Here is a 24,504-nt window from a genome sequence, read left to right on the forward strand (position 1 = left end):
AGCAGAGGAAGTAATTAGGTATTAAGATTGCAACATTTTGTACAATTTATGAAGATGTATATGAAAATTATTTCCTGTTATCAAAAAGATGAAATGTACAAAAGTGCTGTTCCCTTTATAAGTTCACATTATTGCAAATACTATGGATTCTCTCTTCTCCTGGACAAACAGCCTCTGTAAGGTCACACAACCCTCTAGACATATCATAAAGACAAAGACATTTTTGGAGGATGATGCCTAAGTGTTCATTACACACTCTGCATTATTTGCACTTTCTCCTTTCCCATCACTATCCTAAGAGGTTTGTTAGTAATGCCAGATAGAAGAGTATAAGCATTAAAATGTTATATAGTGGACATAAGAAGTCCATGTGGATCTCTGCTAAATGAGACACAGAGGAGCTGCTTAGCTCTTCATGCTTATTTTTTTTCAGTTTGTCTTATGTGAAATTACATGGCAATGTCTTAGATGTAATTGTTCTTCTAGCAACATGTAGCCTTTTTGGATCCTGACAGATTTGATTCTATTCCTCTGAAACCTGCTGGAAAGAACCATTTGTTTTATAGAAACGCTATTTATATTTCTTGCCAGGTTTTTGCAGGCCAGTAACAATCTGCATGCAAGCAACAATTTTTGCATGCAAGTAATAATTAATTAAAGGGACCAATGCTCCCTTCTATAAAGGGACTGTCTAACGTTCTGCTCTTCCATGATTTAGTAACAGTAATTTAGTGACAATTATTGAAGCTTCTCCCAAATGCATTAATAAAAGTTTTCCATGGCTTTTTAAACTGCACTCTTCAATGTTCTGTTTCTAACAAATTGAAGACTGTTTAAGAATAATATGTGATTCTGGAGAAAAAATAAAGGGTTCTGTTTTGAAAACACATGACAATAATAGGAAAAGTCTGAAACTCAAATAAATTACAGCTATGCAAAAAGAATCATACCTGATCCTATATGAACAAAGAATGAAAGGAAACAGAACATAATTTTTAAAGAATGGTCATGTTTATTTTCTATTAAAAATAGAGAGTACATCAAGGTTTAAAAATATAAATATCAAAATTATTGCAAAGTTAGCCAACTAGCTTAGTTTGGCAGCAACATTTTACAACATCATTGTGCAATAAAAGGCTCTGGCAGATTAAACTCCGCAAAATTCATGATATGTACCCTTTATGTTTACAACATAAATATTCCTACAATAGTAAGATTGTTGTTCTGGTGTGTGTATAAAACATTATACAGTAATATAATATATGCTTTATGAAAGCTGGAAAGAAGGAAAGAAGAGAGAATGTCTCTTAATGCTTCCCTCACACCTTTAACTCACCGAAATTCAAGCAACATGCATTTACACTCCCATTTACAGTCATTTAAGGTAGATAGTTCTAAGTATACATACAAATATGCATATATTAATTAGATTTTTTTATAAATAGCTATTGCTTTTACAGGCAGCTTCAAATATACAATCTTCTGTAAATCTTTCAAAAATTAATGTCCCAGTTCAGTCTATTAAAATTTTTTTTAAAAGAAAAGTATTCATCCCCTGTTAAATATCTTTAGTTAGAATGTGACTCTGTGAATGTCCCGAAGAGTTTGTCCCAGTGGGTGAAGTAAGGAGCATAGTTTGATCTGAACTTCAGATGATGAAGATCATGATGAGGTGCTCCGCCATACAAACCAAAAGGCACAAGTCGGTGAGTTGACCATGGAAGGTCATATCCTGAATGGTCCTCCACTGACAACCAAATGTTTACAAGGAAGAAAATCATTTCTGTCAAAGGATGGCATCCTAGGAGCACTGGGTTAATAGCAGCAAAAAATCCCAGTGAGAGCAGTTCCCATACACTGGAATACTGTGTAGTAAGAGCAAATGTTGACACATGCTTGTGATGCACCTTGTGGAAGGTCTTGTAGAGCCAAGGCACCTTGTGATGGAGCAAATGCCACAGGAAGTATTCAAAATCAAACAGAAGCAGGCAAATTCCTACTTCCAGCAGGACCTCAGGCAGCGCTGGAGCTATCACTGGTAGATTTGCTGGTCTCCAGTACCAGTGCAGAAGCGTCACTGGGAAGATCAAAACAACATGGTGATACACACTCTGGATAATGCAAGGCACCATCATTCCAAGAGTTGGATAGTTCTGTGGCTGGATTTTGTATTTTCTCAAGTTTGGTAGTCTAGTGCTTAAAAAGTCCAGTGCAATATATGGAAGACAGAAGGCCATGTATGCTGTAAAAGAAAAGAGCACTGGAAAAAATGGTGACCTGATCAAAGGCTCCTTTGCTGTGACAAAGTCCCAAAGAGACTGAAGGCACAACCTGTCCCATGGTCCATTCATCGTGTAGCTGAGCAGCACCCGGTCTGGCAGGCTGCCGTTCATGCTGATTGCAGTCTGAGAGGTCTGTGAATCCTGCCAGCCTTTATCTAGCCTGCTCAAGGGAAAACTCCGCCCAGCAGAAATCCTCTTTACTCAGAAATACGTAGCTTTAAAGAGGAAGTTCCCTTTCCTGTGATATAGAAATGGTATAATGCATTACAACCTCAGAACAGATTTAGCTAGCCAGTGTAATTACTGGAGCTCTACAAAGAGACTTGTACAATAGGAAAAATAAGCAGAAATGCAGAATTCTGACACTGGAATTCAGAGAAAGAGGGTAGGAATATTTTGCACACCACTTAGTGCACACACTTGAGAAACTACTTTCTCTTACTAATTTTAAATTGTGTCATCCTTTGTTATCTTTTTGCCTTTATAGGTAAGGAAATACAATGTACCATTGATTTTTTTTTATGACTGCTACCAAAGATGTATGTGTACCTATAGCCCAGGTCTAATATGTCCATGTTTGGTATGTATTTCTTAATGATCCCTTGGATATATAACAGGCTAAGTCAAAATCCTAAGGAGATCTAGCCCTAATTTCCAGTATGAGTGTGGTGGCTGTGACTTATCTTGGATTCATGTTCTTCTATTCTCCTGCATCTACTTGACATGCCAAAAATCCACCTGAGTTGACTAGATGCAAAACTGAGCCAATAACTTTTGAAGAACAAAATATCCCCCAGTTTCTGGGAAGAATAGAAGGTAAAATCCCATCAGACTTCCAAACAGATACTTAGTGACAAGTGTTCACTCCACATCTCAACAGCTCTTTGACCAGTATGAAATGGAAGTCATCCTTTACCCATGTACCAAACTAACTTAAGCAATTAAGAGATCCACTGGTTAGATCTGTCCTTTAAAGCCCTTCTTTGACCATAAGAAAGCATCCATCAGTCAGAAGCTAGCAGGCTTGACTCCCAACACTTCTGATTTGCTAGAAGTATTTTAGGGATAAATGATGAAGGTTTTTATTTAACCACCAAGACATCACTTCTTTTGTGTGTTTAGAAAAAGACAAATAAAACTTTGAACATTTAGGGAAACAGAACTTGCCATCAGCTTCCTATGAACTCATCTCTTTTGTAGGTACAGCATTGATTCTAATATTGGAAATGAGCTCAACTTCCTGGATGACTTTATTAGCTTGTTCAGTTGATTTTTGTTCCTTGCTATTCAGAAATGAAATCTGATGGGGGGAAATGGGAGATGGAATTTCCTTGCTTCTTAATAATTAAGAATGGTTAATTAACAGTGACCTTTCTGAACTATGGATGGACTTCTAATATTTAAGTTTGATTGCAGCCTCAACTGTTTTCAAGAGATTCCACTCTTAAGGAAGTGCAGATTTTTCTCTCTCCTTAGACTTCAAGGAATTTACTGAAAAAGTTAACATTCTCTATGCTGTTATTCAGGCAATCAGAATTCTTTGTTGGAGACAGGTATGGTATGGCCTTTGAAGACTCTACCCATTGCATATACATTTTAGAAATAGGTTCAGACTCTCTGCTGTTAGAGACTGTTATGTTGAACTCAATTAATTCAAACTGTTGAATGCAGTGAAACTAAAACCCAGTGAGGGACACTAATTTAACGGAGAATGACTTATATCCAAGAGCTTCATTTCAACCTTCTGACGGTATTTTATCCTGACCTCCACTTCACAACAAGGACATGAAAAATGCATTTGTAACTCAATCTCTTTTTGGGTCTGAAAATATTTTTGTGAGGGATGCTTTTTGTTGATTTATGTAGTTACAACCAGAAATTAAGCCTCCCAGGTGGGATATGTCATTCTGTATTTTGTTAGAATTATGCAGGGATTAAATTTATTCTGTAAAAGTATTCCAAATCTGCTTAAAAGGGAGATTGACAGAAATTTCTCAGCTGCCCTAAAAACACTCCTCCAACTAATCCCTAATAGCCATGTGAAATCCCAAGAAGTTTTAGAACCACTGCTGCCTACAAGCTAAAATTTAACTAATAGGCATTTTATCTGCACATTAGGTCACAGTAAAATATTCTGAAGGAAAAATAAGAGCATTCTGCAGCTCCATTGGCAGCACACCCAGCAGCCCCAGCCCTGAGCAAGGGGCAAGGGGAGCAGAGCCCATCCTGTGCTTATCGGGTATTTCCACTCCTCTAATTTAAGTTTCCTCATCAGCGCAACGTATGAGGTGAGGAAAAGACACAGTGCAAGAAAATCCTTTCCATACTAATTCAGCAACACAACCCCAACTTTTTCTGCTGAACTCACAATGCTGCCAAACTTTCGCATGTGTTACAAGACTCTTTCAAAAAATCAAGACTCCTGCTACAGAGTTTGGGTTGAAGGGCACATAGTTTGAATGAGGCCCCGCAAAGGGTCTTAAATAGATTCCACATGAGCACAAGATGCAAGCACCTACCCCAGGCTCCGCTGTTAAGTACGAGTTATGAGGCAAACAGCAAAACATTGAGTGCATAGGAAAATGAGGAAAAGCTAGCAGGAGGCAAAACCAGGATCGACAACCAGAAAATTATGTCACAGCAGCAGAGGCAATGTTTCTTTTTCTTTCCTCTTTTTCATCTCCCTATTAGAGTTATTGCCATACCAGAGATAAGGTGACATCCTAGTGCACACTGAGCCTTCTATCAAAAAAAGGGTGCTGGGGAAGGGGATTGATAACTTGTTCAGGACAGTAGCAAGGAAAGCAGGACAGTAACCAGAGCAAAGCAAGACAGAGGTAGTCTCTCATTTTCAAATAAATTGTTACTATGCCGGAAAAAGACAATAAATCTGAGATCCTCACATCCTAACTCACCTTATTCCAAGAGCCTGAGTGCGAGGAGACATACTGTTGAGCAGGGCTGATGTCAGCTGTGTGTGTGAGGGTGCAGCGGGCTGTTTCTGCCGGTGGTGCCGGCTTGCAGCCGCTTCTCGCCGTCCAACAGCACCCCCCAGCGCAGAGCGCTCGCCCGGCAGCTCGCCTCCGCTCCTGCGCTGCCCTACTCCTGCCTGACGGTCAGCGGGAAACATTTCTTAGGCTTTGTTGAAATCTTCAGGGATTACAAAACGTTCAGAGTTTTGAAGCAGGACAAAAAGTTGGTATGCACAGGTCTGTCACGGGCTTTATGGGTGGAACTGGCTGAAAGAGGGAGCTTTGCATATTTACATCTTTTCAACTTACAGTCTCCTCTTGTTTAGGTACACTGAGATTCAAGTCCAGGGTCTGAATCTGAAGAAGATACATGAGTCTCTACTGCTTGCCTCCCAAGTAAGCAGCTCGAACCTTGAGTCCATGGGTATGCCGAGTATGGGAGGATGAAGAACACACCTCCCTTTTCAGTTTTAATGAAAAACTTTTGCCTAAATACAAAATACTTTTCTTAACAGAGCACATGTATTTTCTTAATCAAAATACTGTCATAACAACACTCCATCCCCCTAACCAAGCTTCACTGAAAACCTCTCCAGCCAGCACTGAAAGAAAGCTTAATTAAACGCCTTTTTTAAATTAATTCTTAGCAATGGCTGAGGATAGAAAGCTGCTGGCAAAGTAAATTGCTAATTCTCAAACTTCACTTTATCAGGATCAGTTTTCAAAATAACAACCATCAGGAAAAAGATTCTAAAATTCTCTCATTTGGAGTTTGTAATTCAGCAGGGAGAAACTGATTTGCATCCTCTACAACGTCATCATTTCTGGAGGAGTCAGAATAGAATACAGACACTTTACAGCCCAATATCCTCAGAAAATAAGATTTGGGCAATCATGGTACAAGTGTGTCCACTGTCCATCCAACATTCACTTTTTAAATTTCATTGATGATTTCAATGATTTTGTTCATATAAAGTTATTTGAAAATAGGCTGCTGGAGCAGAGGCTGTTATTGGCATGCTCACACTAGGCAATGCTGCAGCATTTTAGAAGTCTGTATTTTAGAAGATATCAAAGAACAGGAGAAAACTTTATAAATGCTTTGATTATGATAAAATCTTCCACCAAGAGTCACATTTTATTATAGATCAGAAAAAAACTATTCAAGGTGTGTCTCCTATTTTATGGATTAAAGTAATTTGTAGTTTTTCATGATATTAAAGCATTCCATTTTCCTTTTTTTTCCCCTTATGGTACATTCAGCATAAAGCATAATTTATTGAGAAATGGTTTCTTTTGTTTCCAAACTGACAACTGTTTCTCTTACGAGGCCCACGGGAGTATGAGCTCTATTCTAACACCACTCCCTATGCTAAGGTACTCCCTACGTTGTCTGATGTGTAAACTTTTGTTCAGCGTCATGACTAGCTACAGAATCAACTAAACAGTGTACAAATGCTCTGCATTGATCTAGTTCATCACTCGGTACATACCACTAACATTGGCCAAGAAGGTCAATGACATTCTGGGATGCATCAAGAAGAATGTGGGCAGCAGGTCAAGGGAGGTTCTTTTTCCCCATCTACTCTGCCCTGGTGAGGCCTCATCTGGAGTCCTGTGTCCAGTTCTGGGCTCCTCAGCTCAAGAGGGACAGAGAACTGCTGGAGAGAGTCCAGTGCAGGGCCACCAAGATGATCAAGGAACTGGAACATCTTTCATATGAGGAAAGGCTGCAGGAACTGGGGCTGTTTAGAGAAGAGGAGACTGAGGGGGGAATCTCATTAATATTTACAAGTATCTAAATGGTGGGTGTCAGGAGGTTGGGGCATCTCTTTTTCTGTTGTATCTGGCAACAGGACAAGGGGTAATGAGATGAAGCTGGAACATAAGAAGTTCCATTTAAATATAAGAAAAAACTTTTACTGTTCAGGTGAAGGTGTCCTGGCACAGGCTGCCCAGGGAGGGTGTGGAGTCTCATTCTTTTGAGGTCTTCAAGACCTGCATGGACGTGTTCCTAGGTGGACCTGCTTTGGTATGGGGGCTGGACTAGATGATCTCTAAAGGTCCCCTCCAACCCCACCATTCTATGATACACATAATCTGCCACCATTAGGCATGAGACAAACAGCATGAATATACCTACAGACTACTACAAAAAAACCATTTTCAAGTTCCAAGCACAGCATGTGGACAAAGACACTGGCTTTTATGTCTGTGCAAGCCCTCCCTTCTATGTCTAAATGCTGAGACTGTCAGCAGGTGTCTGGTGCCTTCTGTTGTGCTAGTACACTTCTATACTATCCAAAGCTGACATTCAGTCAACTTTAACTGTCAGATATATACACCTGCAACACAAAGATAGCTATAGAACAGACACCAAGTATGCAAGATCAGCCTTGAAAAACATACCATTCATCACTCCTCATTCTTATTATACTAAGCTTCTCACTCCTCTGTGTTCAGGGTGTCTTATTTTGAACATTTCTTCCCACAACTCTCCAAGTTTGCATCACAAAACGCTTGTAACTCTAGCAAGCCAAGGTGAGCACAGCAGCTCACACTTCCCACAGCCAAAGCAGAGAAGTTCCATATTGGCTTCTGTGTATAGTTTCCACTCTTCCTGCTGTATTTCCAAGCACACAGAGGGTTCATCAGCTGACAGAGCAGGTAACACATAGGGTTTAATAGATCCAGCTATCTTGACTGTGCATCTACTGTATTCAGAATGCAGAGAGTGGTATCACCTGAGCATATTTATTATTGAAAATGACAAAGGTCAAAAGCTGGGTCAAACATACCATGGCAAAAATTAGTTCCCTACCTCAGGCTGTGATTAAATGCTATTTATGAGATTACCAGACAGGCTGTTAAGTAATCCAATTATCCAAGGTTTAAGAATGTGATACAAGAAGCTTTCCACTGTGTCAGTAGTTGAAATAAACCTCACCTGGAGGCTGAGAAACTGACTCGGTCTTTTGAGCAGTTATTTACAATCTATATCTTACTTAAAGTCTCAAAGACATTCCCCCAAAACAACATGAATGGCCTCATAGCATTTGGAAAAGCCTCTTTCAGGACAAAAGCAAAAGGAAGCTTACTTGACTATTATCCTTGGTCTATAGATGAATAGTTGTGAAAAATAGACTCGGCTTTCTGGCTTCTGTCCCAGAGACTCACATGAATTCAGGAACGAACAAGAAGTGAAACACCACACATCACTCCAAACTCCAAGCAGAGTTTATTGAAATATCTCAAGCTCAATACAGATGATGCATGTGGCTCTTGCTGTATCACATACCCTCACAACTGCTAAGTTAGTGACTTTAGATTTCTATGGAAACTCTTTCTTTCAGCACAGCAAGGTGAAGCAAATATGACTGCTACAAACATAAAGCAAAATTAGAGGTCCTGTTAGGAATCACAATTGAAATATCATGGATGACTGTTTCCTTAAACAAAGCCTGAGGATTCCCTGAGTCTGAATTAGGAATTAAAAAAAAACCCAAAAGTAAAACCAAACAAATCTCAATGTATGGCTTATGCACCTGTTTGCAATTTTTTATTTTGGTTTTTATTTGGTAGGTTGGTTGGTTTTGGTTTGGTTTTGGGTTTTTTTTCTTTTTACAGAAAAAGGCTTGCCTCAGTTTAAAAAGCAGCATTTTCTATATCATTTAGAAAAGGTTTTTTATTCTGTTGGCATTATTGATGGAAATCTGGGTTGAGTCCAGCTGTGGCATAGAAAGTAACATCTGGACTGAGGCAACTGACTCTGGAGATTGGTCACACATCTATGTTTGGCATGGAACTTGTGTGCAATTCAGAGGAGCCAACATCCTCTGTATAGTCAACAGAAAGAGCAAGGCACATACACTACAAGTACAGCTCCATAGTCAGAGCTCTGAAGCAGATGTGACTCCTCTCCCCCCATTAAATGAGTGCTATGTCCCACTCAAAAGTGGAAACTGAGACAAATGGAAACTTCTGTTAATACTGCCAGGCTTGACCAGTGTTGCACAGGTCCTGAACACAATGGTGGCAAGTATCGAGCAGCTAATAAGTAAACAGATCTTCAAAGCAGCAGATCATTACAAGGAAAAACTCATACAAATTAAGTCATTCAAGCTATAGATTAATACCTTGTCTCTTCCCTCATCAGTAGGATACTGTGGGAGCTTGTTTTGCAGTGGTCAGTGCAAAGAAAACAAAACAAGAGTATGTCACATCACACTCCTTGAAATCCACAGTCTATTGCCAGAGCTAACTGAAAGTGGCATTTCTTTTAACCACATCTCACGTCCCAGCAATCTGCAAGGGCAAATAACATCCCTCATCCACAGCTGGTAAGTGAAACATGGAAAGCTTCAGGGACACCAAGAAAAATGCAGCAATGAATCACCCCGAAATAGGAGATTTTAACTCACAATGGCAATCTTCTCTGGCTTCAGGGCAGTTCTGGGCAATATTGAAGAAGAAAGTCACCTGATGTAGCTAGTTCACATTTAGATGACAAAAATAATCATGCAGCAAAAAGTCACTAAGTGCTTTTTAAAGTACCAGCACCAAATGGGTCACCGCAGTACAAAGAATACTTCTGAAAGGTACTCAGAAATGGCAATGTACTGAGAAATGGGAGTGCTTTATGCACAGTGGAATACTTGCTGTTTTAATTGTCAAGCACCTGAGGTGCTGATTGGACTAACTCGTCTTTCAGACATGTCATTACATTTATATGCACATGACATACTCCTTTTGTGCAAAGTCATCCTGCTGTGTTTTGAGTATCATGCCCCTGTGTGCAAAATCAGCAGGATACAATGAGGATCTTTGCACAGGAGAGAGAAGTAATACTGAGAAAAACAAACCAAATATGAATCCAATTCAATGGTACTTATCGCTGGCATTTTAAAAATGCATCATAAATAAACAATACAGCATTACTGACAGAAAAGCATATGTTCCAAAAGGACGAAATCCTCGTGAGCTAGTACTCTGAATTACCAATGCTGGTTTAGAGATATTTCCTCATCATACTAATTATTTCATTATACATGCGGTAAGGTGCATCAAGGCCCCAGATGAAATCCAAATGTTCCCATTCTGGAATATTTTTGTAGTACACCATGTTTGTGATCTGAGTGAGCAGCATAGCAATATCCTTTGGGTCTGCCAGCCAGTCCTGTCCACCAGTCCACACTGCAGTTGGTACAGTCATCTCTTTTATTTTGTAGAAAGGGGGAGTAGTCTGAGGAAGGGGAAAGTAAGAACAAAAGCATTAGAAAGAACAAATCCTCATTGTGATACTACACCACAGCATAACATACTAGCAAATGCAAGAAGAATGTGTCAGATTCTCATATTGTCTTCCTCTTCTGGGTAGCTAGAGATGGAGATGGGATCTTGACTCAACAGAAAAGGTAACTCCCAAGAGTCCTGCACCATTATAGCATGTGTGGCAGTAAAAATGTGCCTTGAGGAGTTTACAAGACAGCAGGGCAGCAGAAGGCTCAGAGAATGCATGTCATTCAAGTTACTTCTAAATCCTAATCAAATACTTTGACTGCTAGTCTGAAAGTATGATACTGCAATCTTTCCCAGTCACTGAAGTGACAAAGGTCAAGATATATCTCGTATCGCCCACAACAGTTTAGAAGTGAGCATGTGTGGAGATTCCACAGGCTTGAGATCAGCAACACACATGAACCGACAGTCTATGCTTTACTGTGAGAAGTGCAATAGGAAGTCATGATCAAAGCGAGCAGGGCCACTCTCAACAAACAGTGTGCCATGAAGACTTTGTATCCCAGTATGGGCTCCATACTGACTTAGGACTACCTCAGAGTTCTATAGACCTGTCTCTTTTTTTTTTTTTTCGGGGGTTGGGAGGGGTAGGCAGGGAAGGCAGATCTCCTGTTGGCTACTGGGCAATATGAGTGGCTCCTTAGTATGCAGCATAAGCACAGCACTCAAAGAAGCACCCAAGGACTTTTTTTGTGATACTCAGGAATTAGAACATATCCATAAAAGACGTCTACCTGGTTGTAGTGAGCCATATTTGCAGCCCTGCTTCCCCAGTCATAAGCTTTGAGTTCCCCAGTCTTCACAGCCTAGAAATGAACAAATATTCACATATACAAAGAAAAACTGCAACACATCTGTTGCATGAATAAAAAAGTATAGGTCATCTGGAGTATTGGCAAAGGCAACTAACATAGAAACAGTGTCAAGCATTAACAAGGACACGTGTCACTGCTTTGCCCAGTCACAGGAGTAGGAGACATTAACATTCAATACCACTGGACTTTGCCCTTTAAGATTTCACACTTTTTCATAGCAACAGTAGAAAAGATTAAGGAAAACAGTTTAGTGTATCCAAAGCCAGGATGTGGCAGCTACATGCTTACCTCCGAAATATTTACCTTGCTGTCCAAATGTTTATGACCACAGCATGGAGCTTTCTTTGAAACCAGTCTACTCTGTACGATTTACTACCTATTATTCTTTAGAAACAGAAGTCTATATAACATGGATCTTGAAAAAACGCATAAATCTTCCCATGTCTCTTCCTGAGCCAACAGTTAAGCAGCTTTGTATAGCAGAACACATTACTTCCGAATACACAACCAAGTCCAGTTAAGACACAAGTAACACTGACCACTGCTTCCAGTCTTCTCTTTGTCAGTCTCCTGAGCAAGACCCAGGCACAACAGCATCACAGGCATGAAACAATGCACTGAGATGAAATTCAAGATACACTAATAAAATAGAAAATGAAGCCAAAGTGCATGGAAGAGAACAGAAAGCCTGCTGCTTTTTGCTGCTAAAAACTTGTAATCAGAAGAGAGTTTGTTGAAAGAAGTATCTCTGAGTTCAGTTATTGCATGGTATTGTTTGTTGGCCTGAAGTATTTACAATTAGTCTGTCTTCAAAGTAACAGGAGAGAGGTGTGAACCACCATAAATGAGTATCATCAAAGCAGCTGCAGTGAACAGTTGCCATTCTGACAATTGCCGGTTCCAAAATTTCACTTGGACTAAGCTACATATACACTTTGGCATTTTATTCCATTTAACTATCAGAGACGTCACTATTTGACAAACATGCCAGAGTCACAGACATTTTAGATTCTGGAAACTCTACCTGGCTCCAGTGGATCATGTTTTGGACAGATGTTCCTGCAGGGCAGTGTGTTGAATATACATCCACTCGGCTCTGCAACAAGATAATTAATATAGTTTACTGCTCACAGTGCAACTGTGCAACCATTATAACTTCTTGAATAACTGGCAGAAAATGTTCCACTCTACTTAGAACTGTTATAAACAAAAGTTAACTGAAGCCATATATAAAGTCAAAGTAAGATGATCAAATTGTGGATTAATTACAATTATCTGCAGGACATTAAAGCTGAACTGTAAACACGATAATTATATCCTCTAAGCATTCTTTATCTATTCGGACTATGTTTCAAAAAAGTGCCAGTATTGTAAAAACTGGGAGCACATTAAGTAACATTTAGATGGACCTCCCGAGAAGACTTGCATTACTTCACATCTAAACTAGTAACTGCCAGTCCAAAGTGATTCAGAACCTTACAGAATGGTAGGGGTTGGAAGGGACTTCTAAAGATCAGCCCTCCTGCCAAAGCAGGTCCACCTAGATCAGGTCACACAGGAACACATCCAGACAGGTTTGGAAAACCTCCAGAGAAGGAGATTCCACAACTCCCCTGGGCAGCCTGTGCCAGGGCTCCCTCATCTGAACAAGAAAAAAAACTTTTCCTTATGTTGAAGTGGAAATTTCTGTGTTGCAGATTTTGTCCATTACCCCTTGTCCTGTCACTGGACACTAAAGAAAAAAAACGTGTTGCCCCATCTTCTTGACATACACCTTTTAAATACTTGTAGGTATTAGTGAGGTCCCTCCTCACTCTTCTTCAGACTAAATAGCCCCAGTTCCCACAATCTTTCTTCATAAGGAAGATGCTCCAGTCCCCTGATCATCTTGGTGGCCCTGCGCTGGACTCTCCAGAAGTTCTCTGTCCCTCTAGAGCTGGGGAGCCCAGAACTGGACACAGGACTCCAGATGAGGCCTCACCAGGGCAGAGTAGAGGGGGAGAAGAACCTTCCTTGACTTGCTGGACCTACTCTTCTTGATGCATCCCAGAATGCCATTGAATCATAGAATGGTAGGGGTTGGAAGGGACCTTTAGAGATCATCTAGTCCAACACCCTGCCAAAGCAGGTCCACCTAGATCAGGTTGCACAGGAATGCACACAGGCGGGTCTTGGAGACCTCCAAGGAAGGAGACTCCACAACCCCTCTGGGCAGCCTGTGCCAGGGCTCCCTCACCTGAACAGGACATAGTTTTTTTCTTATGTTTAAATGGACCTTGTTGTGTTCCAGCTTCATCCCATTACCCCTTGTCCTGTTGCTTGGCCTTCTTGGCCACGAGGGCACATTGCTGGCTCATGTTCAGTTTATTATCAATCAGCACTCCCAGGTCTCTCTCTGCAGAGCTGCTCTCCAGCAGGTCAATCCCCAGCCTATACTAGTGCATGGCATTGTTCCTCTCCAGGTGCAGGATTCTGCATGTGCCCTTGCCCATGTATACCTCATACACTTTGAGTTTAGAGGTACAAAATACCCAGGGGAAACTTAAATCCTTGCAGAAAAAAAACCATATTATCCATGATTAAAGTCATGGAAACAGTATGTGCTGGGCAAGAAAACATTTTAAAAATGCACTTTTACCTTGATGTTTAACACAGAAAATGTACATTTTTGTATACAGAAAAAATGAAAATTCTGTTTCAATTAAAAAAAAAATAATCAGCCTTCATCCACCTATGGGTAAACTAGTACCAACTTCTACTGATTACAGTGAGTTAGAAACACTTTAAGAAGAATTATGAAAAAAGGCAGTCTCACATCAGTTGCTGTTATCTAGCTTTTAGGTAACAAAACTAGTCCTTTGGAACTAGAACCACAGATGAAACCAGCAGTAGAGTTAGAAATTGGTTCCAGAGAAAATAATTGCACACATCCACCGAGAGACCAGAAAACTTCAACAGTTATCATGAAAATGGTTGAAAACTATGTTTTGACTGTTCCTTGCAAAATGAACTTTTTCACTTCCTTGCAAAAGGAATTAAATACTTGCATCACCATGTTAATTCACTTCTCTTACCTACTTCTCCAGTAGATCTAAAATAATGTCTTTCAGCTTTCCGGTAATATTTTCAAAGTTCTTGCTATCCATCTAACCTGGGCAACCACTTCTATACTAAGCAAGGATAGTCCCCTAAACTCAGCATCTTGAAGAAAGGACCAAGGTTTTTATAATTACATGGAAAAGACAAACAGATCAGTGACACTGTGTTATAGTTCACTGTAACTCAGATACTGAAAATCACCCAAACATACCATATTCAAGTTTCTCTCATTAAAACCACACAGAAGGAAGAATAAGTTGCCACAGAGGTCATCAAGTATTCTGTGGGTGCAAACATGGGTAGCAAGCCACTTCATCAAAGAATTCTGGGGAAGGAACTGTTTCTTCCCAAACATGTCCTACAAAATAACATATACATAAGACAAACATGTAATTGCATAGAATGATGTGGCTTTAGTTTTCATACTACAACACTCTTGAGGTAATTATTTCCATTTGCATTATTTGAAAGGTGTGTCATTTGAGAATCACTGAATTCCTTATCAACCTCACTTGCAGCCAGTGGGAAGGTCACAGTTAGTGCTTCAAATACCACAGTCCTTCACCCCTACAAAACTACGTGGGAACTGGGACCATCATTCAAGTATTCAAAACCTACCCTAAAATTCTAGTGAGTTTTAAATTTTGTATTTTCCAGGAGTACTACACAGCTTCTTGTCGTCAGTACTGTTCAAGGCTAAAATATTTTAAGCTGCATTTGCTAATGTGAAATGGCTTTGTACTTGCAACTTCCTCTTTTCAAACCATGCAAGAAAAACAAGTTGCATGAACTATGGTGGCCACTTCCTCTAGAAGAGTATATTTAAAACATCCAAGGATTTGAAAATGACCCACTGAGCACTTCCTTAAAGATTGACACAGCTCTTCAAATATATGACTGACCCATGAGTTTGTGTCTGTCATGTGCTTTCGTACTCCAGTTTTTTTGCAAGTCACCATGAGAATGAAGTTCCTCTGCACAACAGGAACATCTGCACAGTCTGATCAGCTACTGTCCTCATTAGACAGTTCACTGCACAGAGAACAGGAGATCTCAACTGATAGTATCACTTTTACATGCTTGCCTTTGGAGCACACAATACATAAACAGACATGCAGGAATGTCCATTGGTTGTGGAAAGAGAAGTCACGCAGGGTGTTCACAATGTCCAACTCCACGCACTTGCTGCAGCCTGACAGTCTGCCTACATTTCCTTTGAAGTTAATGGGGAAAGGTTAAGTCCTCCAGAGAATGATTCACAGCATCTAAATAAAGCTGCTGCTCTTAGTCACACTCTTGATGGTCCCTCTTTAAATAGTAAATGGTTAATTGTGAAATAAATCTGTTAAAGTTCATAGCAACTCAAAAGAATTCTGTATAAATCTATCATATGCCTCTTCTAAAACAACTATTTAATTAATCATGTGATTTCTGTAGCATAAATTCTAGAAACATGTAAACAGAAAACATAATTTTATTCCAACTATTAAGTTATAAGATACTACTTTAACCTGATGCAAATTGCCTCGTTAGACAGCAGTAAAGCCAGAGAAGCCTCTGCTTACTTCCATAGCATTATTATGGAAAAACTATCCCAGCACCTTTGTCAAACGAGTTAATCTAATCATAGGTATTAACATTCTTTGCTATGCTGTTTTCAGCTAGAAAGGGGGACACCTCAGTTAGTTAAAAACATTTACACTCAAATACAAACCTTGAGTAGCAGGTCAGGAAAAATTCCCAATTTTACCAGAGGGCTAGTGGCAAACTTGACTGTAGCTACTGGTGCCAAGGCAAAGAACATTTTGATTTTCTTAGCCAGCTGTGGCAAAGTTGAAAAAGCAATGAAAGCTGTAAATAATATAAGAATAATTAACAATCCTCACTGACACAACTTAGATAAGAATTGGCAGTGATTCTATAAAACCTAAGATATGTTGAGCGAGCACAAATATTTTTACACCCATAGTTTGATTGTTTTCTTTAGGATCAGTTTAGATATTTTAAATTAATCTAGTTACTATGGAACATCAATGAGGAAAATTTTTTTCTTCTGAAAACCAAGTTCGTGCCAACTAACTCAACACAACACCCTTCCAACTCTTTCTACCTGCAGGTCTAAAAGCACCATTTTATTATGCACAGTTAAGCAACTTATTTTAATAGAAACTGTATTGGTGACTACCTGTGACTCCAATTTATCATTTCAGCAGCTTCCCACTTTAAGTAAACGCAGAAAGGCTAAGTAATTTCTTCTTAACATTGATCAATATTCCAGGAAGCAGCTAAAAAACAGAAGCCCTATACAAAAGCTCTATTTTCTTTTAATCATTAAACCACACAAGCAGAACTTGATATAATTCCAAACACAATATATTCTTACAAATGCATCTCTTCACATACCCATTGTGGTACCCTGGGAGTGGCCAACGTAGAATACTTGTTCCTGGCCAGTCTTCTTCAAAATAAAGTCCACCGAGGCTGGAATGTCATACTTAGCCATTTCATCAAAGCTACAAAGCAAAGATAAAAAGAGAGTTGTGTAAGTCGAGCCATCAGTGTGGCACAGCTGCACAGAGCTTTACTGCACCACAGATCAGTTGCCTGGACATAAAGAAAAGCTTCATTTGGATGAAGCAGAACACTCTGGTGATCGGGTCTCCGCACCAAGCACTAGCCAAAGCCATTAACATTCACCTGATCATGTATGAAGGCTGTCTCAGGACACTATACTGATCATAAAACTCTCCTTTACTGCTCCTACATACATGAGAGCGCACACAATCAGAAAAAAAATATATCTTGTATGCTCACAATATGACAGAATGGAGATGACAGGCAAAGAGAGGAAGAGCAGCCTGCTTGCAAACAGGGTGTGTTTCTCTAACAAGACAAGGATACCTGAAAACCCAGAATTCTTCTTGCTTCACTGTGAAGTGTGTATGTTTCCTGGACCAGGTGTTCCCTCTGCTGTTTCCCAGCCATACATCATAGCCAGCATCTGCCAGCATAAAGCCAAGGCTATTGTAATCCAAGTTTGTGATCCAATTGCTGGCATCTGCAAGCAAACCATGCTGCAGAAACACAGCAGGCCTTGGACCTGAAAAATAAAGTATTTACCATAGCTTCCTGTTCATCTGGGACTGAACACTTAAGAATAATTCAAGTAGAGTTACCAAAAGTCTGCTTTAGATTTGCATTTTGGATATTTACTTCACTTAGTCTGCTAATATTAGCAATTTGTGTTATATTCATAGTGCCATGAAATCACCTGTTTTCACAAAAAGCCAGTTTTTATCATTAAGAATTTTAACCTACAAATTGTTAGTTTCCCACCTAGAGCAAAAGATTCCTTGAAGTTCAAAACAGACAGACAATGTGCAATAAGCAAACATAAGACAAGCAGGAGCTACAAAAAAATACAGGTAGCCCTTAGAACTGTTACAAGCTCACAAATACTCAGCAAAACAGCCCAGAGACAGCTAAGCTACTTATGACCCTTGTCCTGTCCCTAAACTTGAGGAAGGCATTCCCATATATGAGCTACCGAGATCTTAATTTGCCAGCTAAAACAACGCCAAACTAGGGTGTTGTGCTGTGGAAATCTCTGCAACTGGTACTGGTATCTCTATGCAACATCTTTCTATTATGAAAGCTCTGGCAGAATCTGGAAAGCACCACAAGCAGCTAAAAAAGGAATCTTTCAAAGGACTTTCTCCCTTTGACTGAAGTATTTAAAAGAATCACTCAAGACCAAGGTGGAATTTAGAAAGTCTCTCTCTTGACTTCATCATCTTGAAAACAGAAATACATTTACGTGGAGTAAAGATCAAAGAATTTCAAGTTCCTGCTTCTACACATGGAAAATAAATTAAGACATAATCCTTTAGGAGGAATAAGACCTTCATAAAATCTACAGTCCTGTCTCTGGATCCCACAGCACCACAGGTGTGTTGGCAGTATTTTCTGCTTTAATAACTGAAATCTGACAACATGATGTGCTGGGTTTTGCTGGGATAATTTTCTTCACAGTAGCCACTATGAAGCTGTGTTTTGGATTTGTGCTGGAAGCCACTGTTGACAACACAGGGATGTTTTTTGGCACTGCTGAGCAGTGCTTACATAGAGTCAAGGGCTTTTCTGCCTCTCCCATCATCACACCAGCAAGTGGGCTGAGGGTGCACAAAAAGTTGGGAGGGCACATAGCCAGGACAGCTGACCCCAACTCACCCCAGCAATATCCCAGCCCATCTGGTGTCATGCTCAGCATATCCAGCTGGGGGGAGAAGGCAGAAGGGGGACACGTTAGGAATGATGGCATTTGTCTTCCCAAATAACCATTCCACGTGCTGGAGCCCTGCTGTCCTGGGGATGGCTGAACATCTGCCTGTCTGCGGGACGTGGGGAACAAGTTCCTTCATTTGCTTTGCTCATGTGCATAGCTTTTGTTTTACCTATTAAAATGCCTTTATCTCAATCCCTGAGTTTTCTAATTTTTAACCTTCTAATTCCCTCCCTCATCACACTCAAGGAGTGCACAGGGTGCTGGGGTCAAACCCCAATGCACAATAACTTTAGCTCAATGCCAGAGATTACTCAGGAATTTACCTCCTCCAATGACACATCATTCCACTACAATACTAACTCACGCAATACTTCCTCCATTGATAATTTAGACTTGGATCTTCTGGCAGAAACAGTCAAATCACAACTGTTTCAGTCACCTACACTCTCCATTCCAGGTCATGTCCACAAATGTTCGCTGTTCCAAAACCCAAATCAACAATATTGTTCCCTCCTGGCAACATTTACACCTGTGCTGAAGAACCGTTTTAGTGCCTGCTTTTCCCACCTTATTAAGAAAACATGTTGTGGCACACTGTCCCTGCAACCACAAAAAATCTTTACTGGCACTGCAGACAATACAGTTCAATGCAACTGTTTGCTGCAGTAATACTTCATTGCCTAATCAACAGTGTGCAGGATTTTCAAGCCTAGCATTAAATTTGTTTTCAGTAATGTTCACTTTTAGCTTTGATATCAGCTTCCCTTTCACTAAACTCAGATCAATCGAACCAGGATTTTTTGAAAACAGGCCCTTCTCAAGCTGCTACACGCATATTCATAACATAAAAAGAGAAGAATTGTTTAACCTCTTTTACGCTTTCACATTGTTCTCCTATTAGCTTCCAATTTCTACCAGTTCCTTTTTCATTCTCCCAAGAAGTCATCAGATCTGCACATGAATTGCAGTCATATGATAAATTGACTTGGGCAATAATAATTTTTTTATTACATTTGATCCTAAAAACCTCAGAGGCAAAATAAGAAAGATAAATCTGCTTAGATTTCCACTATAGAACATTTTGTTCTCCTCACTGCACTTCTGAGAAGTTAAAGATAGGCTTACTTCCATGCCCTTCTTAACAAGAAGGCCAATGGCATCCTGGGGTGTATTAGAATGGCTGTGGGCAGTAGGTCAAGAGAGCTTCTCCTCCCCCTCTCCTCTGCCCTCATGAGACCACATCTGGAATATTGTGTCCGGTTCTGGGTCGCCAGTTCAAGAAGGACAGGGAGCTGCTGGAGAGAGTTCAGCACAGGGCCACCAAGATGATTAAGGAAGTGAAGCATCTCCCTTATGATGTAGGGCTGAAGGAGCTGGGGCTCTTCATCTTGGAGGAGGCTGAGGCATGACCTCATTAATGTTTACAAATATGTAAAGGGCAGGTGTCAGGAGGATGGAGTCAGGCTCCTCTCAGTGATGTCCAATGATAAGACAAGGGGCAACAGGTACAAGCTGGAACATAAGAGGTTCCAAAGAAATACAAGGAAAAACTTCCTCACTGTGAGGGTGACGGAACACTGTAACAGGCTGTCCAGATGGGTTGTTGAGTCTCCTTCTCTGGAGACATTCAACACCCACCTGGATGAGTTCCTGTGTGACCTACTCTAGGAGGTCCTGCTCTGGTAGGGGGGTTGGACTGGATGATCTTTGGAGGTCCCTTCCAGCCCTTGAGATTCTGTGATACTATGCAGTTCGTTTAAATTTTTAGTTAATACTAAACCCACAAATCATTCATGTTTTGCTTTTAGGTTTACTGGACATTTTCCCAGTTTGTTTGGGTTTTTTTTTTAAGCTGAAGAACCATTGAGTTTTTTCTAAAACATCATGTGATACATAATTGCAAGGGAACTTATTCACATTATGCAGGTATTGCAAAAGAAAAATTATGCCAAGTCAGCAGTAACACATCATTGGTATCTTTCTGAGAAAAGATACCAAGCCTATAAAAACTTAAGATCAACATGAACTTTGAAATCCCCATCTTCTAGGAGATCATACTTCCCTAAATGTGCTCAGTCATCCTTGTTTTTAAAATTAAAGCGCTTTGCAAAACATGAACTTGGGGTCAAGGGTGTGCCAAGGGGAATGTGGAGAATTCCCACAGGTCAGGAAACTTCTGTTTGCTTATGTCATCGATGAAGGATTTGACAAAAATCAACAGGTACAAAGGCAGCTTGTCTTTTTCCTGTAGGCTTCTCTGGAATTCTGAAGTATAAAGACACCTACCTGCCAGATTTGTCTGGCCTCACCCATGCACTGATCTTTACACATCCACCCTGGGAGAAACAGCTGACAGTGCAAATATCCTAACTCATACCAATAGATAAGGTCAGGAAAACTATTGCTTGGCCTTTGGCAGAAGGTTTTTCCACAGGTCTTGGTTCACACCCAGGGCTGTAGGAGTATCATTGATTTATTTTGTGAGCTCCATGTTTTACTTCTCATTCTAGTTTCTTTCAGCCCAAAGGGTTCTGAGGCAGTCTTTAGAGTAGGTACAGTCTGCTGCTGTATGCATGTGATTGTCTATAGGATCTTTTGTAAGGGGTGGTGACAAGACTAATAAAGAATTCAGCCATTGCCGTTCAAATGCACTGTTAACGTCACATGCAGCTTACTCTTCCACATCCATTTATCTCTTTTTTTTAAAGCATTCCATCATTCAGTCCTTGCAAAAACCTTTGCCCATACCTCTCCCTTAAGTTTTAGTTTATATTCCCCCTAACCTTTCTCTCCCGGACCTCCTCACCTGTACACCTCCTGCATCCCTTCCATGGTTCCACACCAGCTTTCACAGTAATTCTTATAGCTTGTAATATTGCTCTGGTGGCACTTGACCATGCTTCTCCTACTCCTCCATCAAATCACATCCATGAAACAACCTGGTCTGGGCTGACTGTTAATGACTGATTACATATCCTAATTCACAGTACATTTTTAAATGCATTGTACTCAAGATATTCCAAAGGGATTTTACCTTGCTATATTGTTGTATCTATGTGTAAAATATCCCATCTCAGTAGTGTGCAGCATTGGTCTCACTTGTATCTCATTGCAAAGGCAGCTTCAGAGATGTTAAAATTAACAAACAAATTCTTATTTTATGCAGAGATCAGTTAAAAATTATTTTGTGCACATTCTAGTGGGAACTCTTGCAGTTTGGTTATATTTCAACAACAGACACATGTGAACTTCCCCTGCTTCTGAAAATGGTCAGGCATCTAATAAAGAAGCATTTCTAGAAACAGGGTTTGAAATAACCCAACAATGTTACAATTGATCTCTTCTCAAGGGACTTTATTATTTAAAATACCTTAACAAATCTCAACCCTTATCTTCCCTTTCCTAGAAAATCCAGGCCTTGCAGTCTCTCAAAGCAAAAAAAAAAAATTTAAAAAAAGACCATCAAACAATGAAGGGCTTGTATCAGTGCCACAAAAGGGCAATACCAGGAAAATAGAGCTTTCTAACTCCTCCTTTCCTCTACACGTGCCTAATCTATTTCAGCCATAACATTTACCAATCAGACATCCTATATGCATAGATTATATAGTCTTTACTCTTTTTCTGGATTATTACAGAAGAAAATTTTTTATCAATCAAAGACAGCTTTTCCATGGCTATCCATTTTTCCAAGCAGACATAAATCTTACCTTCACTCTTCTGGCGGCCTTTTCTTCCATAAGGAATTCTGTTAACAGAAAGGATATACCCATCCTGTGTTGTCACTTCATACTCCTCACTAGGGTATCCCCTGAAGGTAATAATCTGACTCTGAAAAAAGAAAAGAAATCATCTTGGAGTCAGACTGCCAGCCTCCTCAGATCATTAACATGTGAAAAGTACTTTGTGATCCAGTCAGACAGGGATGTGAAATTAAAGGATGTGGTAGGAACTGCCATATCATCATGATATATTTGATGCAGACAGGTTTTCTCATTACTTATTCCAGTATTGGAGTCAGGGACTAGTCAGAACACAACCCTTATCTGAGGAATCTGTGAGGACTTCCCAGCCTGTCCCCATCCACTGTCATATTAGTTTACCATATGCTTACAGTGAGAAAGGAGACCAAAGTGCCAAAAAAGGAGATGATGATGTTAACAAGGCAAAACACTGACATGTGGCATATGGACGAAGAGAGAAGAGAGAAGAGTACACCTCCTGAGGGGAAAGCCTTCTTTAAAAACACTTCAGATTTACATCTGAACTTTATGCCAAATACTCAATTCTACAGAGGACACAATCATGTTTGGGCAATGTGCTGAAATGAACAAGAAACACAGCAGCTTTAAAACACGTGCAAGCTGCTGACATTGCCACCTTGGCTCATAGTTTCATAGCCACTTCTTACTCACCTTTCTCCTCAAATCCTACGTCTATTTCAGAGCTTTGAAGTGACTTTGCTGCACTAATTTGATTCATAGGTTTATCTCTCGTCTTTTATGTTTTGGGCTTTATGTTACTTATTTTTATTCGCTGCAATTCCACTAAGACAGGACTTCTTGCTATTTAATTGGTTTTGTGACATCTTGAGAAAATGGAAGAAGTGCAAGATATGATGGGAGTTCTGCTTTTAAGCTGCCAAGCAAGAAAGAGAAGAAGCATTAAATTAAACATGCTACTTCCTTTCAAATACATCTTTAATCAGCCACAATGACACTGACATTAAAAAAAAACTATTTTAAGGCTAAATTCCATCCAAATGCTATTAAGCCTTAGACTAAATTACTGTTTTCAGGCCTCAAAATGATATTTAGATGATACTGACAAGCTAAAATCGTATTTTCTTATAGACTTTATGCACATCTAGCTTGAAGCATCATCTCGTACGCCTGAGAAAATGGCACAGTTTAGCTGGGGCAAGTGGAAAGAGCAACTAATACCAGTAACAGTAAATATTTCCTGTAGTTGGCTACTGAGGCAGAAAAACAATAAATAGAGTAAATGCCAAATGGGGAGAAATGTGTTTGTTGGTGAGAACGTGGGAGCATCATGTTAGCCGCACAAGTATCCTTCATAAACATGCATCTTTCTAGTAGTTAAGAAAGTGTCTTTACTGGCAAATAAGACAGGTCTGGATCAAAAAAAAACATGCGAGAGAAAGACACGCCACAGGCAACAGGGCACCAAGAAAGAGGTGGAAAGAGGAGAAGGCAAAGACAACGATAAGCAAAGGGTGTAAGCAGCATGGGGCTGAGCGCGGGCCAGCGCCTTCAGTCTCCCCGGGCTTCCACCTTGGCTGCCGAGGGCGGGAGGCAGCGGGCCTGCGCCCGGGGAGCCGCGAAGGAGCCGAACGCCGCCTAGACACCCCACTGCCTCTCTCCTCGACCCGCTACAGTCCCGCGGCCGCACCCGGTGACAGAGCTCGGGCACTTTTCCCTCTCGGCCGCGCCACTCACGATGTTCATGTTCGTTTCGGGGTCCACATTTCTCCTCCCTGTGGCGAGGACGCCCGAACCGGCGATGCTCTGCAGCAGGAAAGCGGCGACCACCCAGCACCGCATCGCGACCCTGCGCGAAGGAAGGGGAAGGCTCCCGCTCGCCGCGACCAAGCGGAACGCGTGCCTGAAGCCGCAAGCGGCGGAGCGCTGCCAGGGATTATGAGCGGCCTCCGCTGGGCGCCGCCACTGGCGCGGAGCCGCGTCACGGGGCGGGGGCGGCCCGCGGCTGACGGCCCTGTCAGCGGCGGGGGC

The 24,504-nt window shown here is 40.6% G+C and overlaps 2 protein-coding genes across 2 annotated transcripts; both read right to left on the bottom strand.

Annotated features, from left to right (window-relative positions):
• Positions 1-1,015: 1,015 nt before the first annotated feature.
• Positions 1,016-5,260, bottom strand: CH25H (cholesterol 25-hydroxylase). Its single transcript, XM_010201881.2, has 2 exons — positions 5,198-5,260; positions 1,016-2,520 (listed from the first exon to the last, which is right to left on the bottom strand). Exon 2 carries the CDS (start codon positions 2,391-2,393, stop codon positions 1,569-1,571), a length of 825 nt encoding a protein of 274 aa, XP_010200183.1. The 5' UTR covers positions 2,394-2,520; positions 5,198-5,260; the 3' UTR covers positions 1,016-1,568.
• A 3,213-nt stretch (positions 5,261-8,473) lies between these two features.
• LIPA (lipase A, lysosomal acid type) lies at positions 8,474-24,453 on the bottom strand. The gene is made up of 9 exons (XM_062001427.1): positions 24,211-24,453; positions 22,462-22,582; positions 17,368-17,566; positions 16,870-16,979; positions 16,181-16,317; positions 14,678-14,824; positions 12,392-12,463; positions 11,287-11,358; positions 8,474-10,496 (listed from the first exon to the last, which is right to left on the bottom strand). Exons 1-9 carry the CDS (start codon positions 24,313-24,315, stop codon positions 10,263-10,265), a joined length of 1,197 nt encoding a protein of 398 aa, XP_061857411.1. The 5' UTR covers positions 24,316-24,453; the 3' UTR covers positions 8,474-10,262.
• Positions 24,454-24,504: the final 51 nt, after the last annotated feature.

The sequence above is a fragment of the Colius striatus genome, chromosome 8 (assembly GCF_028858725.1).
Source record: "Colius striatus isolate bColStr4 chromosome 8, bColStr4.1.hap1, whole genome shotgun sequence".
Lineage (NCBI taxonomy): Eukaryota > Metazoa > Chordata > Aves > Coliiformes > Coliidae > Colius > Colius striatus.